General features: G+C 48.4%; 1 protein-coding gene across 1 annotated transcript in view; it reads left to right on the forward strand.

The window, feature by feature from the left end:
• The first annotated feature begins 2,220 nt into the window (after nucleotides 1-2,220).
• Nucleotides 2,221-25,511, forward strand: part of LOC135814205 (pneumococcal serine-rich repeat protein-like) — a 30,702-nt gene continuing 7,411 nt past the window's right edge. Inside the window, exons 1-10 of the mRNA XM_065327294.1 lie at nucleotides 2,221-2,481; nucleotides 2,583-2,953; nucleotides 4,309-4,359; nucleotides 6,109-6,251; nucleotides 6,977-7,024; nucleotides 7,777-7,884; nucleotides 14,119-14,288; nucleotides 15,142-15,232; nucleotides 18,389-18,461; nucleotides 18,814-18,908. Coding sequence (XP_065183366.1) covers nucleotides 2,731-2,953; nucleotides 4,309-4,359; nucleotides 6,109-6,251; nucleotides 6,977-7,024; nucleotides 7,777-7,884; nucleotides 14,119-14,288; nucleotides 15,142-15,232; nucleotides 18,389-18,461; nucleotides 18,814-18,908 — 1,002 coding nt within the window. The 5' untranslated portion in view covers nucleotides 2,221-2,481; nucleotides 2,583-2,730. The remainder of the gene's footprint in view (nucleotides 2,482-2,582; nucleotides 2,954-4,308; nucleotides 4,360-6,108; nucleotides 6,252-6,976; nucleotides 7,025-7,776; nucleotides 7,885-14,118; nucleotides 14,289-15,141; nucleotides 15,233-18,388; nucleotides 18,462-18,813; nucleotides 18,909-25,511) is intronic.

Genomic DNA, 25,511 nt, shown 5'->3' on the forward strand with positions numbered 1-25,511 from the left:
ATACACCTTGTTTTGTTGAAAACACAACATGTTTACATGAGCGTTGCCGTTAGCATGCTAACGCGAGTAACAGTTAGCAGCCAGCCCAGCGAGCTGGCCCAACCTGCACGCATGCGCGAGTCACGTGGGCACGCGCCCATCAAAATCCTGCACAATTATGTCTCTTGCATGTCATTGCTGTTTGGACTTTCGAGCGTGCAGCTTGCGGAACAGGTGCCAAACAATTTCCTTCGTCAAAAAATTATGCTCCGGCATAATAATACGGATTCCAACGTGTAAAGTCGGCATAATCTTTCGGTTTAGACAAAAATTATGCTTAGGGCATAATACAGCTTTGTCCTCCGGCATAATATACGGATTCCAACGTGTAAGGTCGGCAATCGACTCGGCATAATCTTTCTGTTTAGACAAAAATTATGCATAGGGCATAATACAGCTTAAAATTATGCTCCGGCATAATATTATACGGATTCCAACGTGTAAGGTCAGCATAATCTTTCGGTTTTAAATAGACAAAAATTATGCTTAGGGCATAATACAGCTTTGTCAAAAAATTATGCTCCGGCATAATATTATACGGATTCCAACGTGTAAAGTCGGCATAATCTTTCGGTTTTAAATAGACAAAAATTATGCTTAGGGCATAATACAGCTTTGTCAAAAAGCCCTGGGGCCGCGTGTGTGTATGCGTGGTTTCTCAATCCTCAGTCTATGTACAGCGTGAATACATAGTGGAACCGAGCATAATTCAGCATAATTTAGCATATTTGTTGGCATAATTGTGGCATAATCAAAAGCATCATTAAATTTTGACGATTGGCCGAGCATATTCCGCCAATGGCTAAGCACTGCTACAGTGCTAGTGCAGTGCAGTGGTCTGGTACGCGTTCACCGCGTACCGGCGGTCAAAGTACATTGCATGTAAAAAAAACTAAAAAAAACTCACGATAATTATGTCTTTATTCGGCTTATTACATGTAGTGCTAGCATGCTCTACCAGTACCATGCACCATGTCTACTGAATCTAGATAGACAGAGCCTAATCCAGCTTAAATGAGGTCAGTTTCATTGCTTTGGAGATGAACCATCAATGCCCCACCCCCTCCTCATCATTGCTTTGGAGATGAACCATCAATGCCCCACCCTCATCATTCATTTTCATGTCCCTTCAGCTACACAGCTACAGATCATGCAGCCCTAAATACATGATTGTTTGTCTGCTGTGTAAGTGTAACCCGTCGCTGCGTGCCAGAGACACTCGTGACTGACGTGACATCAGTCTGGTGTCTTGCCTTGTCGTTTCGCCTGTGGTACAGCACTATTCTACGTCTAAAGACTCAAACGCTAGAACAAGACTGTGGACACGGCCATGTCTGAATGACCGACCGCGCGCGTTGCGTGTTCGTTCAGATCCATTCAGAGTTTTTTTTTCAGATCCCCGCACCGATCCTGACGATAGTGAAGTAATTTGTTAGTTTGTACCACTGCACTAGCCGTACAGCCTACTGCCGTACTGGCGTAGGAGCGCAGGGGACCTTGGCAATTGGCGAGATCGACTCACTGGCAACTCCTAGCGTTGGTATTCTCGATCAAAGACAAAGAGTGAATGTACTGTTGTGTACACACGTCTACGCTAGATCATAGACATAGAGAGTCGTGAAAGCCCTGGTACATGGTCTGCACAGTCATGAACAACGCGTCAGCGGTGAATGATTATGTCAGTCCAACACGCAGCCCACACTGGAACAGCATGCAGTGGCCCACGCGGTCATACCGACCACTCCATCCCTCCTTGCGCAAGACGAAAGGATGAAAACACGGAAAACCGACCGCAACGTCCACACCACATGTCCAATGACCTAAAACTAAAAGGCTAAATCTCGTAAACACTACATCAGTAGCAGGGAATATACGACTGGTATAGTAGTCGACTCCCTGATCAACAGCATGGGATGTGGCCTAAGCGCCTCCTTCTGTCTTAGGCCAGTACTTCAGCCTGCTCGCTGGCCATGTTGGCAGGTCGGATGGACACGAATACCGAAACTTGTGAACAGGAAAACCGAATAATTATTCAATAATTCTTCCATCACAACTACACTGTCTACAGCTACGAAGTGAATGTATTAGCAATACAGGTAGCAATACAGGTAGTGCTACCTTTCTCTGGGCAAGGACATAAGATAAGTTTCAACACAATACCATCGATGCGAGTGGTGTGGGGCTGTGTAGCTAGCCTAGAGTAGACTGAGGGAGCGCAAGTCTAGCGCCAGCCGCCCTGTGTTTCTCATTTTGCGCGCCAGGCTTGCTTAGCGTCGTGTTCACACGACTGGTCGTAGATATTGCACGCGCCAGAAATCTCGCCTTGCAAGTGAAGCCAATCTAGCAGCCTCCACTCCAGAACTAGAGATTTTCCTATGCTTGCCGTCATTTTGCCCGAAGTGTCGGAGAGGACGGGTGGAAACATTTAGCAACACCGTGTAGGTATGTGTAGTTTTGTGGTATAGTCGGTTGTGCGCGCTTCGCCCGTCGTGGTCCCCCAGTAATCCGTGTAGTTGTGCACCGCTTTCTAACCCTACCTGCAGCTGTTCAACACGACCTGAAGTACGAGTAAAGGCGGCACTTTCCTCTCCTATTCCCTATCTCTATGTGCACGCGAACGCCAGTCCCGCAGCCTCTACCTCTGGCTTATCCTGAAATACAGAAGTTTCACCATTCCGAAGAACAGGTTTGATGGTGTTGTTCGTCAGACTGCCGTGTTGCTTTTTTCAACCGGACGTTGCGGGGCATGCGAACTATTCGACCTTTGGCTTTGAAGCAAACGTTGTCGAAGTGATTCCCGTGCTTGTGGTGCTGGCCTATTGGGGCTGGCCGCACTTGCGGAGGCACTTTGGAATGGCTGAACATCAAGCACTGTTCAGTTGGGCGGACATCACTTCTGCCCTAAGTTTCTTCGGTAAGGTCACACCTTAAGTTAAATACTCTGGTTTCCGGGTCACCGGGAATGCACCGAGAATTATTTGGTGTGGGCAGGCGGAATTTTAATCTAGGCAGTATGTAACAGTAAGCATACTAATTTACTAGCAGCTCCAGTCGACACAACACCTCGAACTCACTCCTTCTGGACTAACCAAGAACTGAGGGGAAACCCTCGTCGTGGCCAGCTTCATATTTCAGAATAAATGCAGGGAGTCATATTCGACTCCCTGCTGTGTTCCGAGTACGGCGTGGGAGGTAGAATAAGGATGTGTGTAGAGAAATAGTTGTCCATTATGCATGAATAATATTATGTAATTCGGGGATCACCATACAGAGCCTGCAGAAAGAGTGTAAGTCATTATGTGATTGGAAGGCCAACGGGAATGGGGAAGCAGTCTCTAAGACCATTCCCGTCATAAGTATAAGTGTACACTACAATTGGTACACATGTACACGGGAGACTTGCGCGCGTGCATGTGTGTGTGTGCGTGCATGTGTGTGTGTGTGTGAGTGTGTGTGTGTATTGGTGAGTGTGTGTGTATGGGTGAGTGTGCGTGCGTGTGTGTGTGTGTGTCCAATCGATAGGTTGCGGGTTCGATTCTTCAGCCTTGTAAGCTGTTGAATGGTGCAATCCCAGCACAAGTAACTTAGTTGCTATGGCTTCTGCTGTAGCATCGCTATGACCGCCTCCGACGATGGGCGTCAAATGGTCAAATAGTGTGTGTGTGTGTGTGTGTGTGTGTGTGTGTGTGTGTGTGTGTGTGTGTGTGTGTGTGTGTGTGTGTGTGCATGTGTGCGGTGTGTGTCCCATATGGTGCAGTGGTATGTGCAGCGATTTCCAATCGAGAGGTGGGTTCGATTCCCGACGATTATGGTCACACACGTCTTTCTTCTCTTTCTCAGCCTTCTCCTGACTTTTCTTTCATTATCCTGGGTGGTTACCAACAGCCAGTGCATGCCGGAGTATGTGGTGTGATGTGTGTGCGGAAAAAATGAAAAAAAGACCAAAAAGTAGGGATTCACTGGCCAGAAAAAGCCACTTCATAGCTGTGTGGTGTAGACCAGGCTGGGTAGTGGCGGTCAATTCTTCAGCCTTGCAAGTTGTTGAATGGTGCAATCCCAGCACAAGCTGCTATGGCTTCTGCTGTAGCATCGCTATCATCGCCTTCGGCGATGATGGGCGTCCAATGGTGTGCGTGCACATCTGTGTATGCATGTGTAGATACATGCATATGTATGTGCATCACATTGTGTCTGTTTGCGGCCTTGATTTTGACATTTGGTAGGCATTTCTTTTGCCTGGTCTCTCTGTTTCCTGCATCGACACCTCAGGCAGGACCGATTATGGATGGCTAGCACAATTCGGTGCTGGTGATTGTGAAGGTAAGGAAGTGAGCTGTGTTCGTGAAATAGATTATAGGACCATGTACAGTGTTACCAAGTGCCCTCTACCCCCATGCGTACTGCCCAGTGCCATTTTGCAGAATTTTTCAGAGTTTTCCGTACTCGTTTTTCAGGTCAACATTTTGACTGATTTAGTGTAATTTGGAAGAAAAACGATACTGTACAACTTTTCCAGCCACAGAGTTCACTTGCAAAGCCTACGGATTCAGTACAATTTTCAACTTCATCAGATCATAACTTTGGTCTGCTTCGCTTGATTTTCGCAATCTAGGGCTCGTTGGAAAGCTCTTGGCAGGAGCAACGCCAGGATGCCAAGCTCTATTATGAAGCCGCCACAAATCAGGCGCGGTAACACAGCAAAGTCATCTCCAAGCCTAATATGCAAGCAAATAATTCGTCCCATCAACACCATTCCACTCTCCTCCATCGCAGAACGCTCAACGGTTTTCGAGGCGATTCATACTTCAGCTGGCTACATCATTATAAAGCTTTAAAGTGCTCTGTCACTCAAAGAGCACGCAAAAAGGGACTTCCCCAAAAATAGGAAGAGATCGGTCAAAGCCTATTTGATTTTTGCTGAGGTAAGAATACATGAATACGGCGTGCGAAATCTCTGGAATCCGACATCATAATGCTTCAGCGATTGTTGCATTGGACAACTTGGAGTTTTTGCTACCACGGAGACCCTTCGATTGTGGAATTGGCGCAAGAAACGATGGAGTTACGAAGGTTTTAGCAATCGATCATATACGTGATCGTCTGCGGGATATTCGATTGACATCCGTACTGCGGACAAAACTTCGTTTTTCCGTAAAAATACGGACAAATACGGGCGGTTGGCAACACTGCATGTATATGTACTCAATCTTCGAACTGAACTGTGTCGTCCTTTGTAGACTCATCAGCACAGCACAGAGAAAATGAGGCCAAACCTGAAAGCAATGAAAAATAAAATTTCCAAAGCCAGATCATAAACCAGGACCGAACACAGAAACTGACAAGTCCGTGAGCTAAGCGGAATGCAAACAGCAAAGGCACTACCCCGCATGTGAGTGCTCGGTTACTACAAAAACAGGAGCGAAATACATGTGGGCGAGTAAGAGGGCCCGCCCTTGTAGCAGTTTTGCCCCTACGGCTGGGTTAGTTTCCTAATACGTTTGCTAATTCATAGTTTGAGGGAGTTGAAAAGGGAAAAAAAGTTGACAGAAAGATTGACTGTTCCCGACAGGACTCGAATCAGGGACCTTTGTTAGAGGCCAATAATCCATCGAGGTGTAGCCGTTAAGGTATGGCGTGGTCGTTGTCCTAGTAGAGGCTGTTCAACACTTTCTTCAGACTTCAAACCCACGTGTGCTGTGAAACTGCGAAACTCTACCCTGGGAATCATGCAGAGGACACTGTGCAATACTCGTGTAGTGTGAAATGGAGGAGTGAAACCTTGATTTTTTTTCTCAGTACTGCATTTTGGCATGTAGTGTGAAACCGGCAACGGGCTGCCAATTATAGTCTACTGAAATAAAATATTCCTGCTTACTTTGAAAGCCCGATCAGGGCCTGGTTACCTGATTTCGGTTGGGATGGAAAGGCTAACGAGGGAGACTAGATGGACACCATTCCCACCATGTCAAGCTCATAGAACCAAGAGATTGCTAATAACTGCATCGCCCACCTGCAGAACACAGTCTGGGCTACTTTTTAGTCGTTTACCGTGGGCTTTTTCATGCACAGATCTCCACGATTACGATGGTGCAGCCGCAATCGCACCACCCCCTCCTAGTCAGGAAGCTGGAGAACGGAAAAGCAATCAGCAGACACCAACTGTTGCTAGCCACGTGGGAATGGAAATGCATACATCTCCACTGCTTGTCAAGGTAAGAAAACTCCCCGGAATGTACGGACCCTTTTTTTAGCACACCACCTTGGAAAAAATTTGACTGTGGTGTTCGCCCACACAATTCCTATGTCTGTAATGGTATATTTTTCTCTGTAATGGTATTTTTCTCTGTAATGGTATCTTTCTCTGTAATGGCATCTTTTTCTCCGAATTGACGTCGATTCCGCTTTCTTTCACGGCACCATAATACCCTTGGTCATTTGAAAGGAGATGTGGGTCGTTCTGGAAATGGTTTCAATCTGGTTTCTGAGTGTGTACACAAAAATTGAAGGACATAAGTTTCATGCATGGACACGGAGATGCAACTGGAACTAGCACGGGCGCAGCTCATGGTATGCGGCAGGAGTCAAACAGCTAGTTAGCAGGGCCGGCATCGCATGATCCATGGCATGCCACGCAAGGAACCAGTAATCCTGCCATGTTTGCTGTGAAAACAGTGTTACACTGTGACTGCTGTGAGTTTATACCGAGGATATCGTTTAGTTTGGAAACCGCTTTGAATGCACCTCGGCCTATGGCTGGCCTAGCAGCTCCTTCAAGTAACTTGTTATTGGCTAGTTGTCACAGTCACTATAATGTTCCTTGGAGGTGTATTCAAGCTCTTCAGCTCAGTATTTCTTCTTCTCTTTGTCTGTTCACTATCCTTCTTTACTCTCTTGCCCTTTTACTCTCTCATCTCGTCCCTGCTGTTCTTCATTCCAGGGCTTGGAGAACCAAGGCCAGACATGCTTTTTCAATGCAGTTCTTCAGGTTGGTGCAGGACGTGTTCCCTCCATCTAGTTTCTTTACCATCCACATGTACATGTATGTGTGTTAATGGAGATTGTGTTTTTGTGTGTGTTGTACACATACTATGTATTTGTAAATGCCACCGAAGCATTGTAATCCCAAATGCATGCACTTATAATTGCAATTAAGAGAACCGACTGTTGTTTATAATCTCTTTATTTCCTGAAGAATATGGTGCGACAACATATTTTAGCGAGGTGAAAAGGAAGGAAGGAAGGAACTTCTACTAACACATGTAGAATGTACCTTTTAGCCAAGGCCGGTGTGAAACACTCATCCAAACCACTTTACCCTCAAGTAAGTGGAGTTTAGTGGACGGCGGGCAGGCAGGCATAGTGGGGTGGTCTAAGACCATGATTGAGAAGCAGAGCGTACCAGCTTCAAGTCCTGCTTGTAAGCGGAAGAGTGCTTCCAACCATGCTGCAACCGACAGTTGGGAACTTGTGGCCTGGAACGAGGGAACCATGGATGCAGCGAATGGGATTTTCGGTCTTTAACCACTTAGTGGTAGGTCTGATCTACTCACCTCCAACTGGTGGTGGTGTTCTTACAGATGTGGAATTTACTCTGACTGAATTGTATGTGTACATGCTCTCTGTGCGTGTGTGCGTCGTGTGCGTGTGTGCATGTGTGTGTGGGGGAGGGGGGGGGGGGGTGTGCGTGTGCATGTATGTGGGTGCGTGTGTGCATCTGTGTCCGTTTCACCCTTGCAGGCATTGAACCAGTCATTTGAAGTTCATGATGGACTTCAGCGGATCTTTGATGGATCGTACACATACACTGTGAAAATCCTCCGCGGTGGAAAGTTGATACTGCTTAGTGTAAGTGTTGTGATGTCTCTAACTGATTGATTCATCTCCATGGTGGCAGTACAGGCAGTACAGGCATTGCCCTATATTCAACTGTATGTTGTGACCGTGCTGCAGGGCTGCATGCTGTGCTCAGTGTTCCCATGCGTCTTTGCATGTTGTGCTCAGTGTTCCCATGTGTCTTTGCAAGCTGTGCTCAGTGTTCCCATGTGTCTTTGCAAGCTGACAGCCCCATCTTGCCTGCACTGACCTGACAGTAGTATAGCTGTGTGGGTAGTGCAGGCGGCTCCTGTCTTCTGTGCATGCCGCATTCTGCAAATGCATGCAACCAGGCCTCTCACAGTTACCGTGCATCAAAATCACATTGCATCGCCTTTCTTAGGTTAAGTCATGTGTCTGAAAGCTTACATGACACCACTTCGTGATTCGCAAGACCATGGCATATTGAGCACTCTCTCTAGCTGCCACGGCCATGCACCATGGTAATATTCGGAAATATACTTACTGTTGCGTTACTGCAACAGCACTAAGGGTAAATGCCCATGCACACTCTCTCAGTCCAACACAACCATCACACTCAGGTAGGAATTACAAACTATACATGATGAAGACAAAAGGAGAAGTGGAGAACACAGGGAACAGAGTAGGCATGTAAACAGCACAGGCACGCACGCGCAACAGTTACCGCTGGTGCATGCAAGGTGCATGTGCGTACGCGCAGGTGTGAAATAGGAAGCGGGGTCAAATTACATATGGATGCACTATGCCAAATATATAGGCACAGGTAGGTGACTGTACATCTCCCCCCGAAAAAAATGCGAACGGAGGGACACGAGAAAGTGTGGAGCAAAGGAGAGAGGAAAAGGAACGATAGCAGTTCTGGAGCGGGTACCAACGTGAGCATTACTCAGAATGATAGAGAGAAAAAAAATGAAAAGAACACAGTCATAGTTCAACTGGAACACATGGAGTAAACAGTGTTACTGTGTTCAGGTATTGGCAGCATAGCGTTGCGGCGCATGGCGAACACGGCTGGATGGTGGTCTGCGACCGGGTGGCAGTGGCTTAGCAACTCGAGGAGACTGCGGCACAGGCAGAAGCGGCGGCAGAGTAGAGTTAGCAGGTGGTTGCAGGGCAACATGCACAGGAGCAGGAACACCATACTCAACCTCATACATGGGCTCAATGGAGGAGGGTGAGCGGGAGGGATCAGGGCGTTTGGCTGACGTGGTAGGCGTGGATGGCAACGCACGCACGTGGCGACGATTTCGGCGGACAGATGACCCAGGAGTGAGGTCGATCGTGTAGGAGCGTTCGGACAGGCGGTTCTGGACGTGTCCTGTTTTGTCCATATCGGGGACATACACAGGAGCACCAGAGGCGAGAACAGGCAGCAGTCGAGCACGGTGGCGTTGATTGTAGCGATCAGCCTGCCGAGACCTGGAAGATGCTTCCTTGTCGGCAAGGGCGGTCAAATCGGGCCACGCTGGAGCAGGGAGGGGTCCTGGTAGCCGGGAGCGGATTTGGCGGCCAAACAACAGCTGTGACGGTGAATAACCGTTGGCCAATGGCGTAGACCGGTAGGCCAAGAGAGCGGAAGGCAAGTCGTCGTTCTTCAGAAGGAGCTGCTTGGCTGTCTGAACGGCACGTTCTGCAGCGCCGTTGCTTTGGGCGAAGCGAGGACTTGACGTGCGATGGGCAAACCCAAGCTCGGCAGCAAATGCACGGAAGCTGGCACTAGCAAATTGTGGACCGTTATCAGACACTAGCGTGTGTGGAATACCATGGGTAGAAAACACGGAGTGGAGAGAGGCAATCACAGCGGCAGACGTAGTAGTGGTAAGTTGTTTGACTTCGATGTAGCGCGAGAAATAGTCGACAACAACTAGGTAAGTGGATCCTTTGGCTGCACACAGATCACACGCGATCTTTGACCATGGAAGAGATGGGAACTCGGACGAGATGAGCGGCTCGGCTGGGTTAGGACGGGCCTTGGCACAGGTGGCACAAGACATCACATACGACTCAATGTCCGTAGACATACCAGGCCACCACATCACAGCGCGCGCACGAGCACGACACTTACCAACGCCTTGGTGACCCTCGTGAGCACTGGCAAGGGCGGCGTTGCGCTGGGATGCAGGGATGATGACACGTTGGCCACGGAATATGAGACCATCAGCAGTTGAGAGCTCATCGCGAACAGCGAAGTACGGGCGGAGGCTAGCGGGGACCGAGGTGGGCTTGGCTGGCCACCCGTTGAGGATGAGGGCACGGAGGCGACACATGTCGGCATCAGCGTTGGTCGCGTTCCGAACGTCGACCAAGAGCGGGTCGGTGGAGCAATGCGATGTGACGGCAGACACATGCAGCTGTACTTCATCAGCAAGATCACTAGTAGGCGAGGACTCTTGCGGAGCACGGGATAGGGTGTCGGCAATGACGAGTGATTTGCCAGGCACGTGGATAGCGGTTGGGTTGTACCTCATCAGCCGCATCAGGAGTCTCTGGCATCGCAGAGGAGAGCGGGCGAGATCAGCGGAGTTGATGAGAGGCACGAGGGGCTTGTGGTCAGTCTCGACTGTGAACTGAGGACCGCCGTAGATGTAGTGGTGGAAATGCTCGCATGCCCAAACGATGGCGAGACACTCTTTCTCAATCTGGGCATAGCGCTGCTCGGTAGGAGATAGAGAGCGGGACGCATAGGCAACAGGGCGCCAGCGGGAGCCATCAGGCTGCAGGAGGACAGCACCCAGTCCGTAGCTACTGGCATCAGCACTAATACGGACGGGCTGGTCGGGCGAGAACAGTGCCAAGCAGGGAGCAGTAGTAGCGAGTTCCTTGAGGCGACAGAAGGCAGTTTCTTGCTGGGTGTCCCACTGCCAGGCGGTGTCGGCCTTCAGTAGAGCACGGAGCGGGGCACTGACATTTGCCATATCTGGCACAAACTTCGACAGAAACGTGAACATACCCAGAGCACGGCGTAACTCGGGCACATTGGTCGGTGACTTCAGAGCTTGGATGGCAGACACCTTGGCTGGGTCTGGGCGGACACCGTCAGCACCGATGAGGTGACCCAGGAACGTCAGGGACTTCATACGGAGGCGACTCTTGGCGGGGTTGAGGAGTACGCCTGCAGAAGCGAGAGCTGCGTGGACAGCAGTGAGGGCAGCATCGTGCTCAGCTAGAGTGGCACCGAACACGAGGATGTCATCCATGAAGACGACCACGTTGGGAATGTGCCCAACGATTTCCAGTAGGCGACGCTGGAAAACCTCTGGCGCACTGGTGATACCAAAGGGTAGACGGTTGAAGTGAAACCGGCCAAACGGTGTCATGAACGTAGTGAGTGACGCACTGTCGTCAGCAAGTGGCACTTGCCAGAACCCAGACGCCGTGTCAAGCGACGAGAAGACCTTGGCTCCGGACAGCTTGCCCAGGGTGTCTTCGATGGTCGGCAGAGTGAAGTGTGAACGCTTCACGGACTGGTTCAGGCGTTTGAGATCCACGCAGATGCGGACGGAGCCATTCTTCTTGAGCACGGGCACCATGGGCGCACACCAGTCGGTCGGATCGGTGACTGGAGAGATGACTCCCATCTGGACCATCCGGTCAAGTTCGGTCTTGACCTTGGCTTGCAGGTGGATGGGAACTCGTCGTGCGGTCTGGCAGTGATATGGTTGGGCATTGTCTTGCAGCTCGATGGTAGCTGCAGGACCGGACATGCGACCAATGACAGGAGGAGCGGACGGAGGGCTTGCGGATGCCTCGGATACATCGCAAGACAGGAGGTTCAGGTCCTGGCACACACTGCGGCTCAGGAGGTTGCTGGGGCCATCAACAACAATAACACGGAAAGTGACGTTGCGGTCCTTCCAGGAGCTGGCAGCAACAAATGCGCCGTGTATGGGTAGAGGTTGGCCGTCAGGTCCAGTGACCTTAGTGGAGATCGGCGTGAGCTTAGGTTGAGGACTGAGGCTATTGTAGGACGGCAGTGACAGGAGTGTGCAGTCTGCGCCAGAGTCCAGCTTGAACAACACTGACTGGCCATTGATAGGGAGCTCAACAAGCCAGGGTTCAGTTGAGTCAGGAATGGATACTGAACTCAAAACACAGATACTGGGTTCCTGTGACTCGGATGAAGCACTACCCATAAAACAACTCGCACTAGCACTAGCAGAATCACTCACCGGATGGTCAGACATCTCGCTCGCGCCCACTTGACGAGAGCTACGACACACTTTGGCAAAGTGACCACGACGCTGGCACTTACGGCACTCGACGGACCAAGCAGGACACTCGCGGCGCGAGTGACCACTAGATGAGCCACAGCCGGAGCAGGGAGCGCGCGGAGCAGAGGTTGCTGGAGGGCCACGTGTCGAGTAGCTAGGCGCGGACTGGCGAGATGCAGCGGGAGCATTCTTCGGTCTGCCAGTTCCACGAGATTGTTTGTGATGTCCGCGAGCGACAGCGGCAGCGACGGAGGGCTGAGTGACTGCGGAGCGCTGAGTGGCTAGCTGGATTTCGAGGGTCTCAGCTGCCTTGGCCTCCTTGAGAACATCGGCGAGGGTGAGGGAGCCTATGTCCTTTTTCTGCATCGCCTTACTCACTTCAGAATCAGCCATGTGGGCGACGAGGTGATCGCGGATCCGTTCTGACGGCTTGTCGAAACGGCATCTCGCCGCGACAGAGTGGAGTCGGCTTGAGAACGTGGCTACGGACTCACCGGGGAGCTGGCGGAGACGAGCGAACTGCGTCCGTTCGTGGATAACATTGTCCGCAGGTGCAAAGTACTTGTCGAACGCATCGACCACTTTATCGAAGTCGTCCTTGTCGGAATCTTGGGCGAAGGACAACTCACGCTGGAAGATATCATCCGCAGTTGGGCCCAGAGAGTAGATGAGAGTGGAGATTTGGACATCTGCGGATTCGGAAGAGAGTTTGGTAGCAATCTGGAAGCGTGAGAATCGGCTTTTCCAGCGGGGCCAATTCTCAGGTGCGGAAAAGTCGAAGCTTTCAGGGGGCTGAAATTTCGCCATGGCGAGCGGGTCCGGTGGCGAGGGTTCGGGGTACCAGTTCTGACACCAAGTGTTGCGTTACTGCAACAGCACTAAGGGTAAATGCCCATGCACACTCTCTCAGTCCAACACAACCATCACACTCAGGTAGGAATTACAAACTATACATGATGAAGACAAAAGGAGAAGTGGAGAACACAGGGAACAGAGTAGGCATGTAAACAGCACAGGCACGCACGCGCAACAGTTACCGCTGGTGCATGCAAGGTGCATGTGCGTACGCGCAGGTGTGAAATAGGAAGCGGGGTCAAATTACATATGGATGCACTATGCCAAATATATAGGCACAGGTAGGTGACTGTACACTTACATTTGCCCACCGCGAGTGCCCACCGCTAGTGTCCACCGCTAGTGTCCACCGCTAGTGCCCACCTCACCATTAGTGTCCATCGCTAGTGCACACCTCACCATTAGTGTCCATCGCTAGTGCACACTGCTAGTGCCCGCCGCTAGTGTCCACCGCCAGTGCACTTTGCTAGTGCCCACCGCTAGTGCCCACTGCTAGTGCCCACCGCTAGTGTCCACTGCTAGTGCATATCGCTAGTGCTCACCGCTAGTGCTCACCGCTAGTGCTCACCGCTAGTGCAGGACCCGCAGAAGCAGTTTTTGATTGGTCTGGCCATACCATAGCCGTTCATACCTTGGGTATGCCACGGCAGGTACAGTACTACAGTGGTGTTCAATGAAATCCAGTCGTGTCACTCAAACTCAAGTGTACGTCTTGCACCAGTTCACAACCCGGTGTTCACAGGTCCAGGGCTGCACAACGCCCGGCGAGTACTTGAGTGACGCTACTGGATTTCATGGAGCAGTACTGCAGATAAGAAAAGGTTTGCTCCCCACACTGGAGCTCGCGCTATTCCGCCGACTTGACTTGACACTTGACTGACTCACGACTGCCATCCAGAGCACACGAGAAGTCCATCGAACCTTCGACTCGGCAAACCTATTTAGTACTGTAGATATCAAAATAATAATTATGCATGAAAGGACCAACATAACATAAGTGCATGCACTAGCGGTGGGCACTAGCGATGAGAACTAGCGGTGGGCACTAGCGATGAGAACTAGCGGTGGGCACTAGCGATGTAATGTACACTAGCGATGGACAATGTGCTGCGCAAGGCAATATGCATTGGCTCATTTCACATGTCTCTCTGTTACATAGGCACCTCTGGAATTCACGAGTAAAGAATTCTGCCGCACATTTGGTCAACGTAGTGCCCTAAGGTCACTACGTGAGTTGATGCAAGATATTCAGAAGCCTGACACTGGCAAGCATCACTGGGGAGGCATCTCTGTCAATCCTAGTCCCTTGTACCACAGCCTCAGCTACCGGTGAGTGCAGACATTCTGCAATGCAGTGCCCGAAGACCCATGGCATGACACTGTTGCCTTTTCAAGTTCATCGAGCAAGCTGTCCGTGCCATGTGTCCCAGTGTCCCAAAAACCTGGCATCTCTTGTTCTGGTAACAATTATCTTCAGCCGCGATTTCTAGTTTTCTACACAACCTAGTCCTGGCAGAGGTTTCTGTTATGTTCTTACAGTAACCTTGCTGTGAATGGGCAAGGATGCATGAAATAGGGTTGTTGGACTGTGGCAGTCTGCCTTCCTCGCATGATGATGCTGAAGATGTGTGTGTGTGTGTGTTTCTCAAGTTCCGCGTAACTAAATTATGTTTAACGCGGAGACGTAGTGTTACCAATGTATCGTAGGCTGATCTCTATCATGCGCGTGTTCATGCCAGCTCACGGATGCGCCATTGTGCGCATGCGCAAATTCTCCCAGCAGCTGGCCTTTGCATACATACGTACACATTTCAGCAGCCTTCTTGCCTGGCTCTCTTTGTTAGTTGCATTGGCTTGCGTGACTCTTGCTCCGTTTTTTCTCCGGTGTGTGCGTGTGTGTGTGTGTGTGTGTGTGTGTGTGCGTGTGTGCGCGTGTGTGCGTGCGCGTGTGTGTGTGTGTGTGTGTGTGTGTGTGCGTGTGCATGTGTGTGTGTGGGGGGGGGGGCGTGCATGTGTGCGTGCATGTGTGCGTGCATGCACGCGTGTGTGTGCGTGTGTATGTGTGTGTGTGTGTGTGTGTGTGTGTGTGTGTGTGTGTGTGTGTGTGTGTGTGTGTGTGTGTGTGTGTGTGTGTGTGTGCATGTGACAATGTCCACTTGTCTCTGTCAATGGGATCTTGTAGATTTGACCAGTATCAAACTTGCTATGAGCAACAGGACGCTGGCTCTCTCCTGAGACATCTCTTTGAGGCCATTCATGTCGAAGAGCTTGCTGTGAGTCGACTACAGTAGAGCTAGCTGCACACACTAAATACACCAAACCCTCATGTACACACACACGCACGCGCATACGCACGCACACACACACACACACACACACACACGCACACATATTCTGTCCTATCCTGTCCTGTAGAGCCACTGCCACAGGGGTCACATGGGCTCAGGAGGTGCTCGAGAGAGGAAGATGAAGCAAGCTGATGACATCGGAGGTTGTCTTCCTCTCCCTCTCTTCTCTGTAACAAATTTCACCGCGCGTTTTTTTGTTCTAAATCCACTCGGGGCTTGTCAAACTTCCGCGAGCGGCGACCTTGGCCACAACTGAAAGTGACGGCACCAAATCACTATCCCGGTTCTCAGCTAGCTGAGTGCGTCGCTCCGCCAAGCAATTTCCCTGTACTTGGGAGACAGCCCCTCCATCCATGTCTTGATGTTGCTACGAATGTCCTGTCCATTGTCCTGATTTCTTATAATGGCTGGGGCGTCACAGGGGAGTGGTATGATTGGGGTCCGGAGTGTCCCTTTGGGAGAAAACCCAAATGTTTATGCCAACAGCCTCTGGATTGCCAGCAACTCTCCCGCCTTGGAGCTCACAAACAGTTCGGGGTGATGTGGCCTGGTATCAGACGAGTGTTGGAACCGCGGGAACTCGGTCTCCGTGAGAATTAATCGAGGCGGTTTGACCTGTATTCTCACAACCGTTGTGATTTCCAGTCCACGAGTCAATCTGTGATAAATCTTCACACAAACACCAGGTGACCGTAGGCGTTTCTAGTCCTGCACAACCTGAGCACTGATCAGGCTCACGATAGGAGGAAGCAGAAACCATGGCCCGGGAGTATAGCAACCACAAGGCTTTGAAGAAGCGGCGCCTATCCTCATTGCTCTGAACGGAGAACGCTACAGCGTAGCAAACCAGGCATGGATTATGGAGAAGACTTGACCAATCCATAGCCTGCTGGTGAGGCATACACATACAGGACTTCACTCCCTGTATCCGACACAGCATACCATGTGTACATACATAACCAACGCCACCACACAGTAGATAAAGACGGTTCTGGCGATGCGATACGCACTCTTGTCCATGAGCCGTGCACGTGTGACAGTCCATACCTTTGCAAGGAGTACCAGCAGGGACAGGAAGCAGGAGAAGCCGATAAACCAGAAGAATTCTCCTGCAGAGTCGATTCCAGGAAATGCTACGTCGTCATTGGCAAATACTTCAGTAAATCATAATGTATTTTGAAGCACATCACAGCCATGAATGCACACAGGACGGAGAGGTGTGGGACGGATGCAGGATTCGACGCATCTTCAGCGGCACCCTGCCTACAACTAAACATGAACCACGATGACGGTGGATAGGGCCAGAAAGCAATGTCTGTGTGCAGAATGGTGAACTCATCAGCGGAAAAAAACTCCAAGGTGAATATGCCAGGAGAGCTGTGTATGGTGATGTTGTGCCGGCTCAATGACAGCGTGCTTCTGTCACAGTTAGAGAGGACGATAAACCACCACTCGTGCCATGATGTCCGGAACTTCGTAGTGCCTGTGTCGCATCCCTGCACTCAGTGACCGCGCCCAGAAGTCACTACGAGTGGCAACTGCATAGACGTGTGGCCTCGCGACGAGTCCAGCACAACCCAGGGGCCAGCCAGTATAGCTGGCTTGGTCCAAGTTCAACCCCATACGATCAACAGTCAAAGACTGTTAGTTTCACATTATAAGTAGTCATTGCAAATCCGAGCTCAAAGTTTAAAAAAAGACTGAGAGCTGAGACTTAGTATTCGACTTAACTAGCAGATATGGCGTGACCATTGCATAGAATGGTACGATCTATTTCCAGGAATTGGTGGAACTGGCAAAACCGGAATATACGCTTCCAGCAGAAAAGCAGAATGCACGTACAGTAATCATTTGAGAAGAAAGAGAAAAGACAGAATGAGAGCTGAAAGGAAAGAAGATTTATCAAGGAGAGAAGAAAGACCGAAAAGGGACATGGGGAGCTCGCTCACCCACATCAGCATACAAGGCCTATTTGAAGACCACATTGGGGAGCCCGCTCACCCAACGTGCCATTGCTCAGCGGCTTCTTATGGGTACATTCTGCGGCATTCTTGGTCTTGCTTGCGCCGATACCCTGACCTGGCGCGGTGGCGGTTTTGGCTCTTGCACTGGTCTTGGCTCTTCATTCTTTGCACTTAGCTCTTGCTAGTCTTGGTTCTTTGTACAAAACACCGAGGCATCGTGGACACCTGTAGAACGTCGTAGCGACATGGTTTTGCACAACGCCTGGAGTCACATTTCCAGGAAGTGAAGCACTTCCAGGAAACGTGCAACGCGAGAACCTACATGTGCCTGACCAGGTTCCGGCGTTGAGTCACATGGTGTGCCATGCCAAGACGGCATGTCACCGGTGTGAGACCGCGCGTGTCGCTCAATCTCCGTGACAAGCACGTGGGATAAAACACTAACCAAACCACACTGTACCAAAAGAAGGTAACACCTCAAACGTGACAAAGCTGCTTACTAGGAATATCCTGTTGCCACAGGTCTGTCAGTGTACAGGTGTCATGTCTGTAGCGTCCAGGGACATGACACATGTGCACTGAATCTGTGGTTTTCTGTCGAGCATCACTTCCCGGCAACCAGCGTATTCGTACGGCGACAGAGATGATTATTTTTGTGGTTATTCCTGTTCACCGCGATATTTTCCCGGGTCTCGCAGCTATCCCCATTTGCCTTTTTTGACGTTGGACCATTGGTCAGGTGTGTTGTAGTAGAAGAGTAGTTTGGGACAGCATTCACTCGCTGGGAATGTCACATTTTAATGACAAGGAGACCGCCTGGATCAAAGCAGAAACGGGTCAGTAACAGAAAGTTTGTGTCCTTGAAGTAGCGTTCATTGCTGATTTCGTGCTTCACGTGCGCGTACATGCCTATACATGCGCATGCACACACACACACACACAAACATACATACACATACACACATTAACATACACACACCTACACATAGATATGTTTGCTCACTCACTAGAAAGTCAAGTGGTCTCTCCTGCAAAGTGCAAGAAACAAGCAAAATCCCTCCTCTTTTGGTCTACTGTCTGATTCTTTGGGAAATTTTCTTTTGCTTTTCTCCTTCAGTGCCTGCAGGAGGCGACACGAAAGGAACTTGAAAAGCAGTGTGGCACAGACTATGATGACTATGTTAAAAGTGGTATGTACGCTTTGTTGGTATCATCCAGTTTAGCACCGTGCAATTTGCATGTATCAGTTGCTGTTACTAGTATTTGACTGGTTACAAGCCTTTCATGACCTAAAAAGGGAAAGTCGACTTACAACCCGGAGTTCAAAAATCAAGGTCCCAAGTATGGGGTCTCAAGTATGGGGTCTGAAGAATGGAGTCTCAAGTATGGGGTTGCCATACAACTGGAAAATACTGTAATGTTGATGGTACAATGATTGTACAATGGCATGGGAAAGACAGATTGGGACCAAGGAAAGATACATTACACAGCATAATAGCCATTGTGTGCTTATTGCTTGATCTTTCGCTTACTTTTCTGCAGTGTGTTTCAAGGAGCTTGCCCGGAAGACGACATTTGTGGATCGAGTATTTGCTTTGGAGATTGAGACCACACGGACATGCTGTCGGTGCAAAGCTGTGAGTGTTTAGACAGTGCAGTGTAGAAATAAACTGTGTGTACAGGTGTGTCTATCTGTGTGTGTATGAATGTGTCACATGCTTGCATGTTTTTTTGGGGGGGGAGGGGGCGTGCTGCGTGCGTACGTGCGTGGTTGGTACAGAACATAACGGTACCTTGCACGTAAAACCCCATTCTCTAGTTACTAGTTATCAATCATCCTGATGCCAATTTCTCATCATGCTATTTTTGACCTGGTGGTAGGAAGGTACACAATACTCTGTTTCTGTTCAGGTTGTCCTTCAAACGTATTGAAAGTTCTAGGGAACTGTGGATACAAGTTGGCAAGATCATGAATATATTGGAAATATAAAATAGATTTCTAGAGGTATAGTAATTCGGTGCAGTAATTGATGTGGGGATGTTCTAAACGAAGTGCTGTGAATGTCTCTTAATTCACAGGTAATGTTCAAAGTTCTGCTTTTGCCTGCAGAATATTCTCTCGGGGTTGTCATTGCTAAGCAACCCGAGTATGCTTCACGTGCCTTCTGTGGACTTTGGATTTGCTTGAGACTTTGGGTTTGCTCGAGGCGGCTTGGGGTTGCTTGAGGCCTTGGGGTTGCTTGAGGCCTTGGGGTTGCTTGAGGCCTTGGGGTTGCTTGAGGCCTTGGGGTTGCTTGAGGCATTGGGGTTGCTTGAGGCCTTCGGGTTGCTTGAGGCCTTCGGGTTGCTTGAAGACTTGGGGTTGTGTGAGGCGAAGGCTTGGTATTGCTTGAGGACTTGGGGTTGCGGGAGGACTTGGGGTTCGGCGGGAGGACTTGGGGTTCGGCGGGAGGACTTGGGGTTCGGCGGGAGGACTTGGGGTTCGGCGGGAGGACTTGGGGTTCGGCGGGAGGACTTGGGGTTCGGCGGGAGGACTTGGGGTTCGGCTGGAGGACTTGGGGTTCGGCTGGAGGACTTGGGGTTCGGCTGGAGGACTTGGGGTTCGGCTGGAGGACTTGGGGTTCGGCTGGAGGACTTGGGGTTCGGCTGGAGGACTTGAGGTTTGGCTGGAGGACTTGGGGTTTGGCTGGAGGCCTTGGGGTTGCTGGAGGACTTGGGATCGCTGGAGGACTTGGGATCGCTGGAGGACTTGGCGTTGCTGGAGGACTTGGCGTTGCTGGAGGACTTGGCGTTGCTGGAGGACTTGGGTGGAGGACTTGGGGTTGCGCCGTCATCTTTGGGCTTGTCAGGACTTGGCTCTTTTGGCCTTCCTGTAGCTATGTAGGGTCCATCTGTTGGTCCTACGTTGCGCAGCTCGTGGACATTATGCTGGGATAGAGCTTCACTTGCCACATTCTGCTGCGCTCTATCTTGCTTGCTGAGTGCTATGTCCAGTCACTCTGAGCTAATCATGCAGAGTAGAATAGGTCAACAAAGTCTGCCATCACAGCTCAGTCTAAAACTGCATAGCAAATGTGCCAAGTGGTGACAAACAAAAGTCAAGTCACTCACGATTTTTACTAGAGAGCAGGAAAAAAGAAGCCGCGAAGTTCATTATCTTTCAACTTGCTGCTGAGTTCTCTAGTTTTCGCCGTGTAGAGAAGGAGAAAAATACTTTAAAAATAGCTGATTTTTTTGTTTAGACATTGGTGTTACGGTAATGTCGTTCCTTTTTAGTCTGTAGCCGAGAAACAATAATTGGTTTCTCTGTTATTCTATTGTGACGATTGCTGGTTTCTTTGGCTCTGAGACAGATCGACTCTAGTTTTCCTTGTCCAGAAGGAAGCCAATCGTAACATATCTTTTGGTGCTGGTGTACACTCCGCAGAAAACCCGCAGCTACTAGTATCAACAAACCAGAAAATTCTTCAAGACCAAAACAGAAAGTTCTCCTTGCCAGTTTGAACAATCTCCAGTCAAAGTGAAGCGGTGACCACTGAAAACACAATACGTGTAGGCAGCACGACAGTAACGTGTAGGCAGCGCAGCGCAACTTTTGCTTGTCATCACTTGGTCTTTTACTGTTCATTGTCAAGAAGCATGGTGTCTTGACTTCGGAAGCCTATAGACCCAACGTCCATGGTAGTTTATTTAGCCTCTTGAACAGTAGTTGCCAAAATACTCCTATTCTACTCAATCTGCGGACAGAACTGTTTCGTCCTTTGTGGACTCATTAGCACAGCACAGACAAAATGAGGCCGAACCCGATAGCAATGAAGATCCCAAAGCCAGATTTAAGCCAGGCCCGAACATACCTTGCCAGAGTGCTCAAACTGACAAGTCAGTGAGCTCTGCATAACGCAAACAACAAAGGCACTACCTCACACGAGAGTGCTCAACTGCTACAAGAGCAGGAGCGAAATACTCAATCTGCGGACAGAACTGTTTCGTTCTTTGTGGACTCGGATCCTATTCTATAAAACATTACAGTTCTTGTATGTGGGCCTAAGATGAAAGTGTAGGAATTACACTGGATGAATCTCACACAGTGCCAAGTTCTGAGAACTGTAAGGCTTGTTTTGCTCGTTCACCATTGATTATCGACTATCCACTTGATCTGTATGAAACATGACTGTTGTGTCTAATGGACTGAAGTGATCGAGGCATATCGGGAAAATAGAGTATTCGTTCATTTGCCAAAGCAATATTCGAGAAAATGTTACAATTCGTTGCATCAATGACAGAAATCTCCTAAAATTGGATTGAGCACATGGATACTCAGCAGATTATAGGGTACTTGGGTTTCAAACGGAACAAAAAGTACTAGCTGCTGGTGGTAGCGAGGACCGTGTAACCTTCACCTATCCGGTGAGCTGCACATTTCATCAAGAGTACATAACCCCCAAGAGTGAGCATCTCCAGCTATGGGGTCTTCAACGGCAGAACTTCACATCACCGTCGTGACAAACCTGTACACATTATTCGCACCCCGTGCATGATAGATACAGGGTTGTACGCAACCCTGCTTTGGGTTCAACTCTCTTGGTGGTCACCGTTTGCAATGTTTGCAAGTGTAGCCTTTAGAACCATGTCACGTGATGTGAAGTTGTGTCGTCATCACACTGTATAGAGGTTGCGCAGGCAGTTACACACTCTTGGGGTTGCTTGTATGTACTCTTCATGTCTTGCTGTGGGGAAAGACTGGACCATTCTTCAAGGATACACAAGTTAAATATTGATGATCTGATGCACCTACCACAACCGGTCGTTATTTCAGCCATGAATAGCAGGCGCGTACGCAGGGTCACCTCTAGGGGGGTTTCCAACCGAATCACAAACAATGACTCGTTTTAACTCTTTCTAAAGAGCCCTAGGAAATTTACAAAATTATGCATTTTTTCGTGTTCTTTGGATCATAACTTCAGTTCTACTCACTCAATCTTCATTATCTTAGGCTTCCTGGAAGGGGAAAGGTACCAGGCCGTCCAGGGAGAGAATGAGGTCGAACATGATAGCCAGGACACAGTACACATGGTACAGCCATGTTCATATCCAGCGTATCCAGCGCTATATGCTATAGCGGTAGAGTGCAGCAACGGTGCGAAAAATTCCCCAAACTGGGCCAAAGGCCCGAACACGTCCTGCTCCAGCGATTTCGTTTCTCCTGATCGCAGAGTTTCGATTCGTTTGCTGCGTACTCTTGAAAATATCACAAGTGAAGCCCCTGCAAATTTGAGCAAATCAGCGTGACGAAAGTCTCAAATTCTCGATACTCGAGTCGCACCGGCACTGCGCGCTTTTGAAATTGCGAGATCACGGCTCAACTTACGAACGATTTAGTAGAGAGGTTCTGCATAACGAATTTCGTTGCATTTTTTCGCTCGCAGCGCGTCGCAAATTGTTTCAACCGACCGCTGAGAGTTTTCTATTCGACCTGGATATTTGGATCGTTGGATTTGAGCCAGATTTGACTGAGTTACGATCTGTTGAAGTTTTGCATTCTTGCCAGATCGATCGTGCGCCCTACCAAAATATTAGTATGCCCAAAAACGTTGCTCGTTTGGAACATTTGGGGGGTTTCCGGGCAACGGGACCCCCCCCCCCCCCCCCTGCGTACGCGCCTGAATGGTATGAACGAGGTGGACATTCAACACCATCCTACCCCATTTTCATGAGACAATTGTGAAGGAAATCTACCTTGGCGATGATAGCTAGGTAGGGAGAATATTTTATACGTGTAAGGGGCAGTGTGAAATATAGAGTGTGATTTATTAATCAAATGAAGGGTGAGTGTTTCAAATACTAGTAAGTGTGAGCTGATACTACAGGAGGTAAAACCGGTCTTTTCTACTCTTCTACTCTTCTACTCTTCTACTCTTCTACTCTTCTACTCTTCTACTCTTCTACTCTTCTACTCTTCTACTCTACTACTCTTCTACTCTACTACTCTACTACTCTTCTACTCTACTACTCTTCTACTACTCTTCTACTACTCTTCTACTACTCTTCTACTACTCTTCTACTACTCTTCTACTACTCTTCTACTACTCTTCTACTACTCTTCTACTACTCTTCTACTACTCTTCTACTACTCTTCTACTACTCTTCTACTACTCTTCTACTACTCTTCTACTACTCTTCTACTACTCTTCTACTACTCTTCTACTCTTCTACTACTCTTCTACTCTTCTACTACTCTTCTACTACTCTTCTACTACTCTTCTACTACTCTTCTACTCTTCTACTCTTCTACTCTTCTACTCTTCTACTCTTCTACTCTTCTACTCTTCTACTCTTCTACTCTTCTACTCTTCTACTCTTCTACTCTTCTACTCTTCTACTCTTCTACTCTTCTACTCTTCTACTCTTCTACTCTTCTACTCTTCTACTCTTCTACTCTTCTACTCTTCTACTCTTCTACTCTTCTACTCTTCTACTCTTCTACTCTTCTACTACTCTTCTACTACTCTTCTACTACTCTTCTACTACTCTTCTACTACTCTTCTACTACTCTTCTACTACTCTTCTACTACTCTTCTACTACTCTTCTACTACTCTTCTACTACTCTTCTACTCTTCTTCTACTCTTCTACTCTTCTTCTACTCTTCTACTCTTCTACTCTTCTACTCTTCTACTCTTCTTCTACTCTTCTACTCTTCTACTCTTCTACTACTCTTCTACTCTTCTACTCTTCTACTCTTCTACTACTCTTCTACTCTTCTACTCTTCTACTCTTCTACTCTTCTACTCTTCTACTACTCTTCTACTCTTCTACTCTTCTACTCTTCTACTCTTCTACTCTTCTACTCTTCTACTCTTCTACTCTTCTACTCTTCTACTCTTCTACTCTTCTACTCTTCTACTACTCTTCTACTCTTCTACTCTTCTACTCTTCTACTACTCTTCTACTCTTCTACTCTTCTACTCTTCTACTACTCTTCTACTCTTCTACTCTTCTACTACTCTTCTACTCTTCTACTACTCTTCTACTCTTCTACTCTTCTACTACTCTTCTACTCTTCTACTACTCTTCTACTCTTCTACTCTTCTACTACTCTTCTACTCTTCTACTCTTCTACTACTCTTCTACTCTTCTACTCTTCTACTCTTCTACTACTCTTCTACTCTTCTACTCTTCTACTCTTCTACTCTTCTACTCTTCTACTCTTCTACTCTTCTACTCTTCTACTCTTCTACTCTTCTACTCTTCTACTCTTCTACTCTTCTACTCTTCTACTCTTCTACTACTCTTCTACTACTCTTCTACTACTCTTCTACTACTCTTCTACTACTCTTCTACTACTCTTCTACTACTCTTCTACTACTCTTCTACTACTCTTCTACTACTCTTCTACTACTCTTCTACTACTCTTCTACTACTCTTCTACTACTCTTCTACTACTCTTCTACTACTCTTCTACTACTCTTCTACTACTCTTCTACTACTCTTCTACTACTCTTCTACTACTCTTCTACTACTCTTCTACTACTCTTCTACTACTCTTCTACTACTCTTCTACTACTCTTCTACTACTCTTCTACTACTCTTCTACTACTCTTCTACTACTCTTCTACTACTCTTCTACTACTCTTCTACTACTCTTCTACTACTCTTCTACTACTCTTCTACTACTCTTCTACTACTCTTCTACTACTCTTCTACTACTCTTCTACTACTCTTCTACTACTCTTCTACTACTCTTCTACTACTCTTCTACTACTCTTCTACTACTCTTCTACTACTCTTCTACTACTCTTCTTCTACTCTTCTTCTACTCTTCTACTCTTCTACTCTTCTACTCTTCTACTCTTCTACTCTTCTACTCTTCTACTACTCTTCTACTCTTCTACTCTTCTTCTACTCTTCTACTCTTCTACTCTTCTACTCTTCTACTACTCTTCTACTCTTCTACTCTTCTACTCTTCTACTACTCTTCTACTCTTCTACTCTTCTACTCTTCTACTCTTCTACTCTTCTACTACTCTTCTACTCTTCTACTCTTCTACTCTTCTACTCTTCTACTCTTCTACTCTTCTACTACTCTTCTACTCTTCTACTACTCTTCTACTCTTCTACTACTCTTCTACTCTTCTACTCTTCTACTACTCTTCTACTCTTCTACTACTCTTCTACTACTCTTCTACTCTTCTACTCTTCTACTCTTCTACTCTTCTACTCTTCTACTCTTCTACTCTTCTA

The sequence above is a fragment of the Sycon ciliatum genome, chromosome 4, assembly GCF_964019385.1.
Source record: "Sycon ciliatum chromosome 4, ocSycCili1.1, whole genome shotgun sequence".
NCBI classification, from domain to species: domain Eukaryota; kingdom Metazoa; phylum Porifera; class Calcarea; order Leucosolenida; family Sycettidae; genus Sycon; species Sycon ciliatum.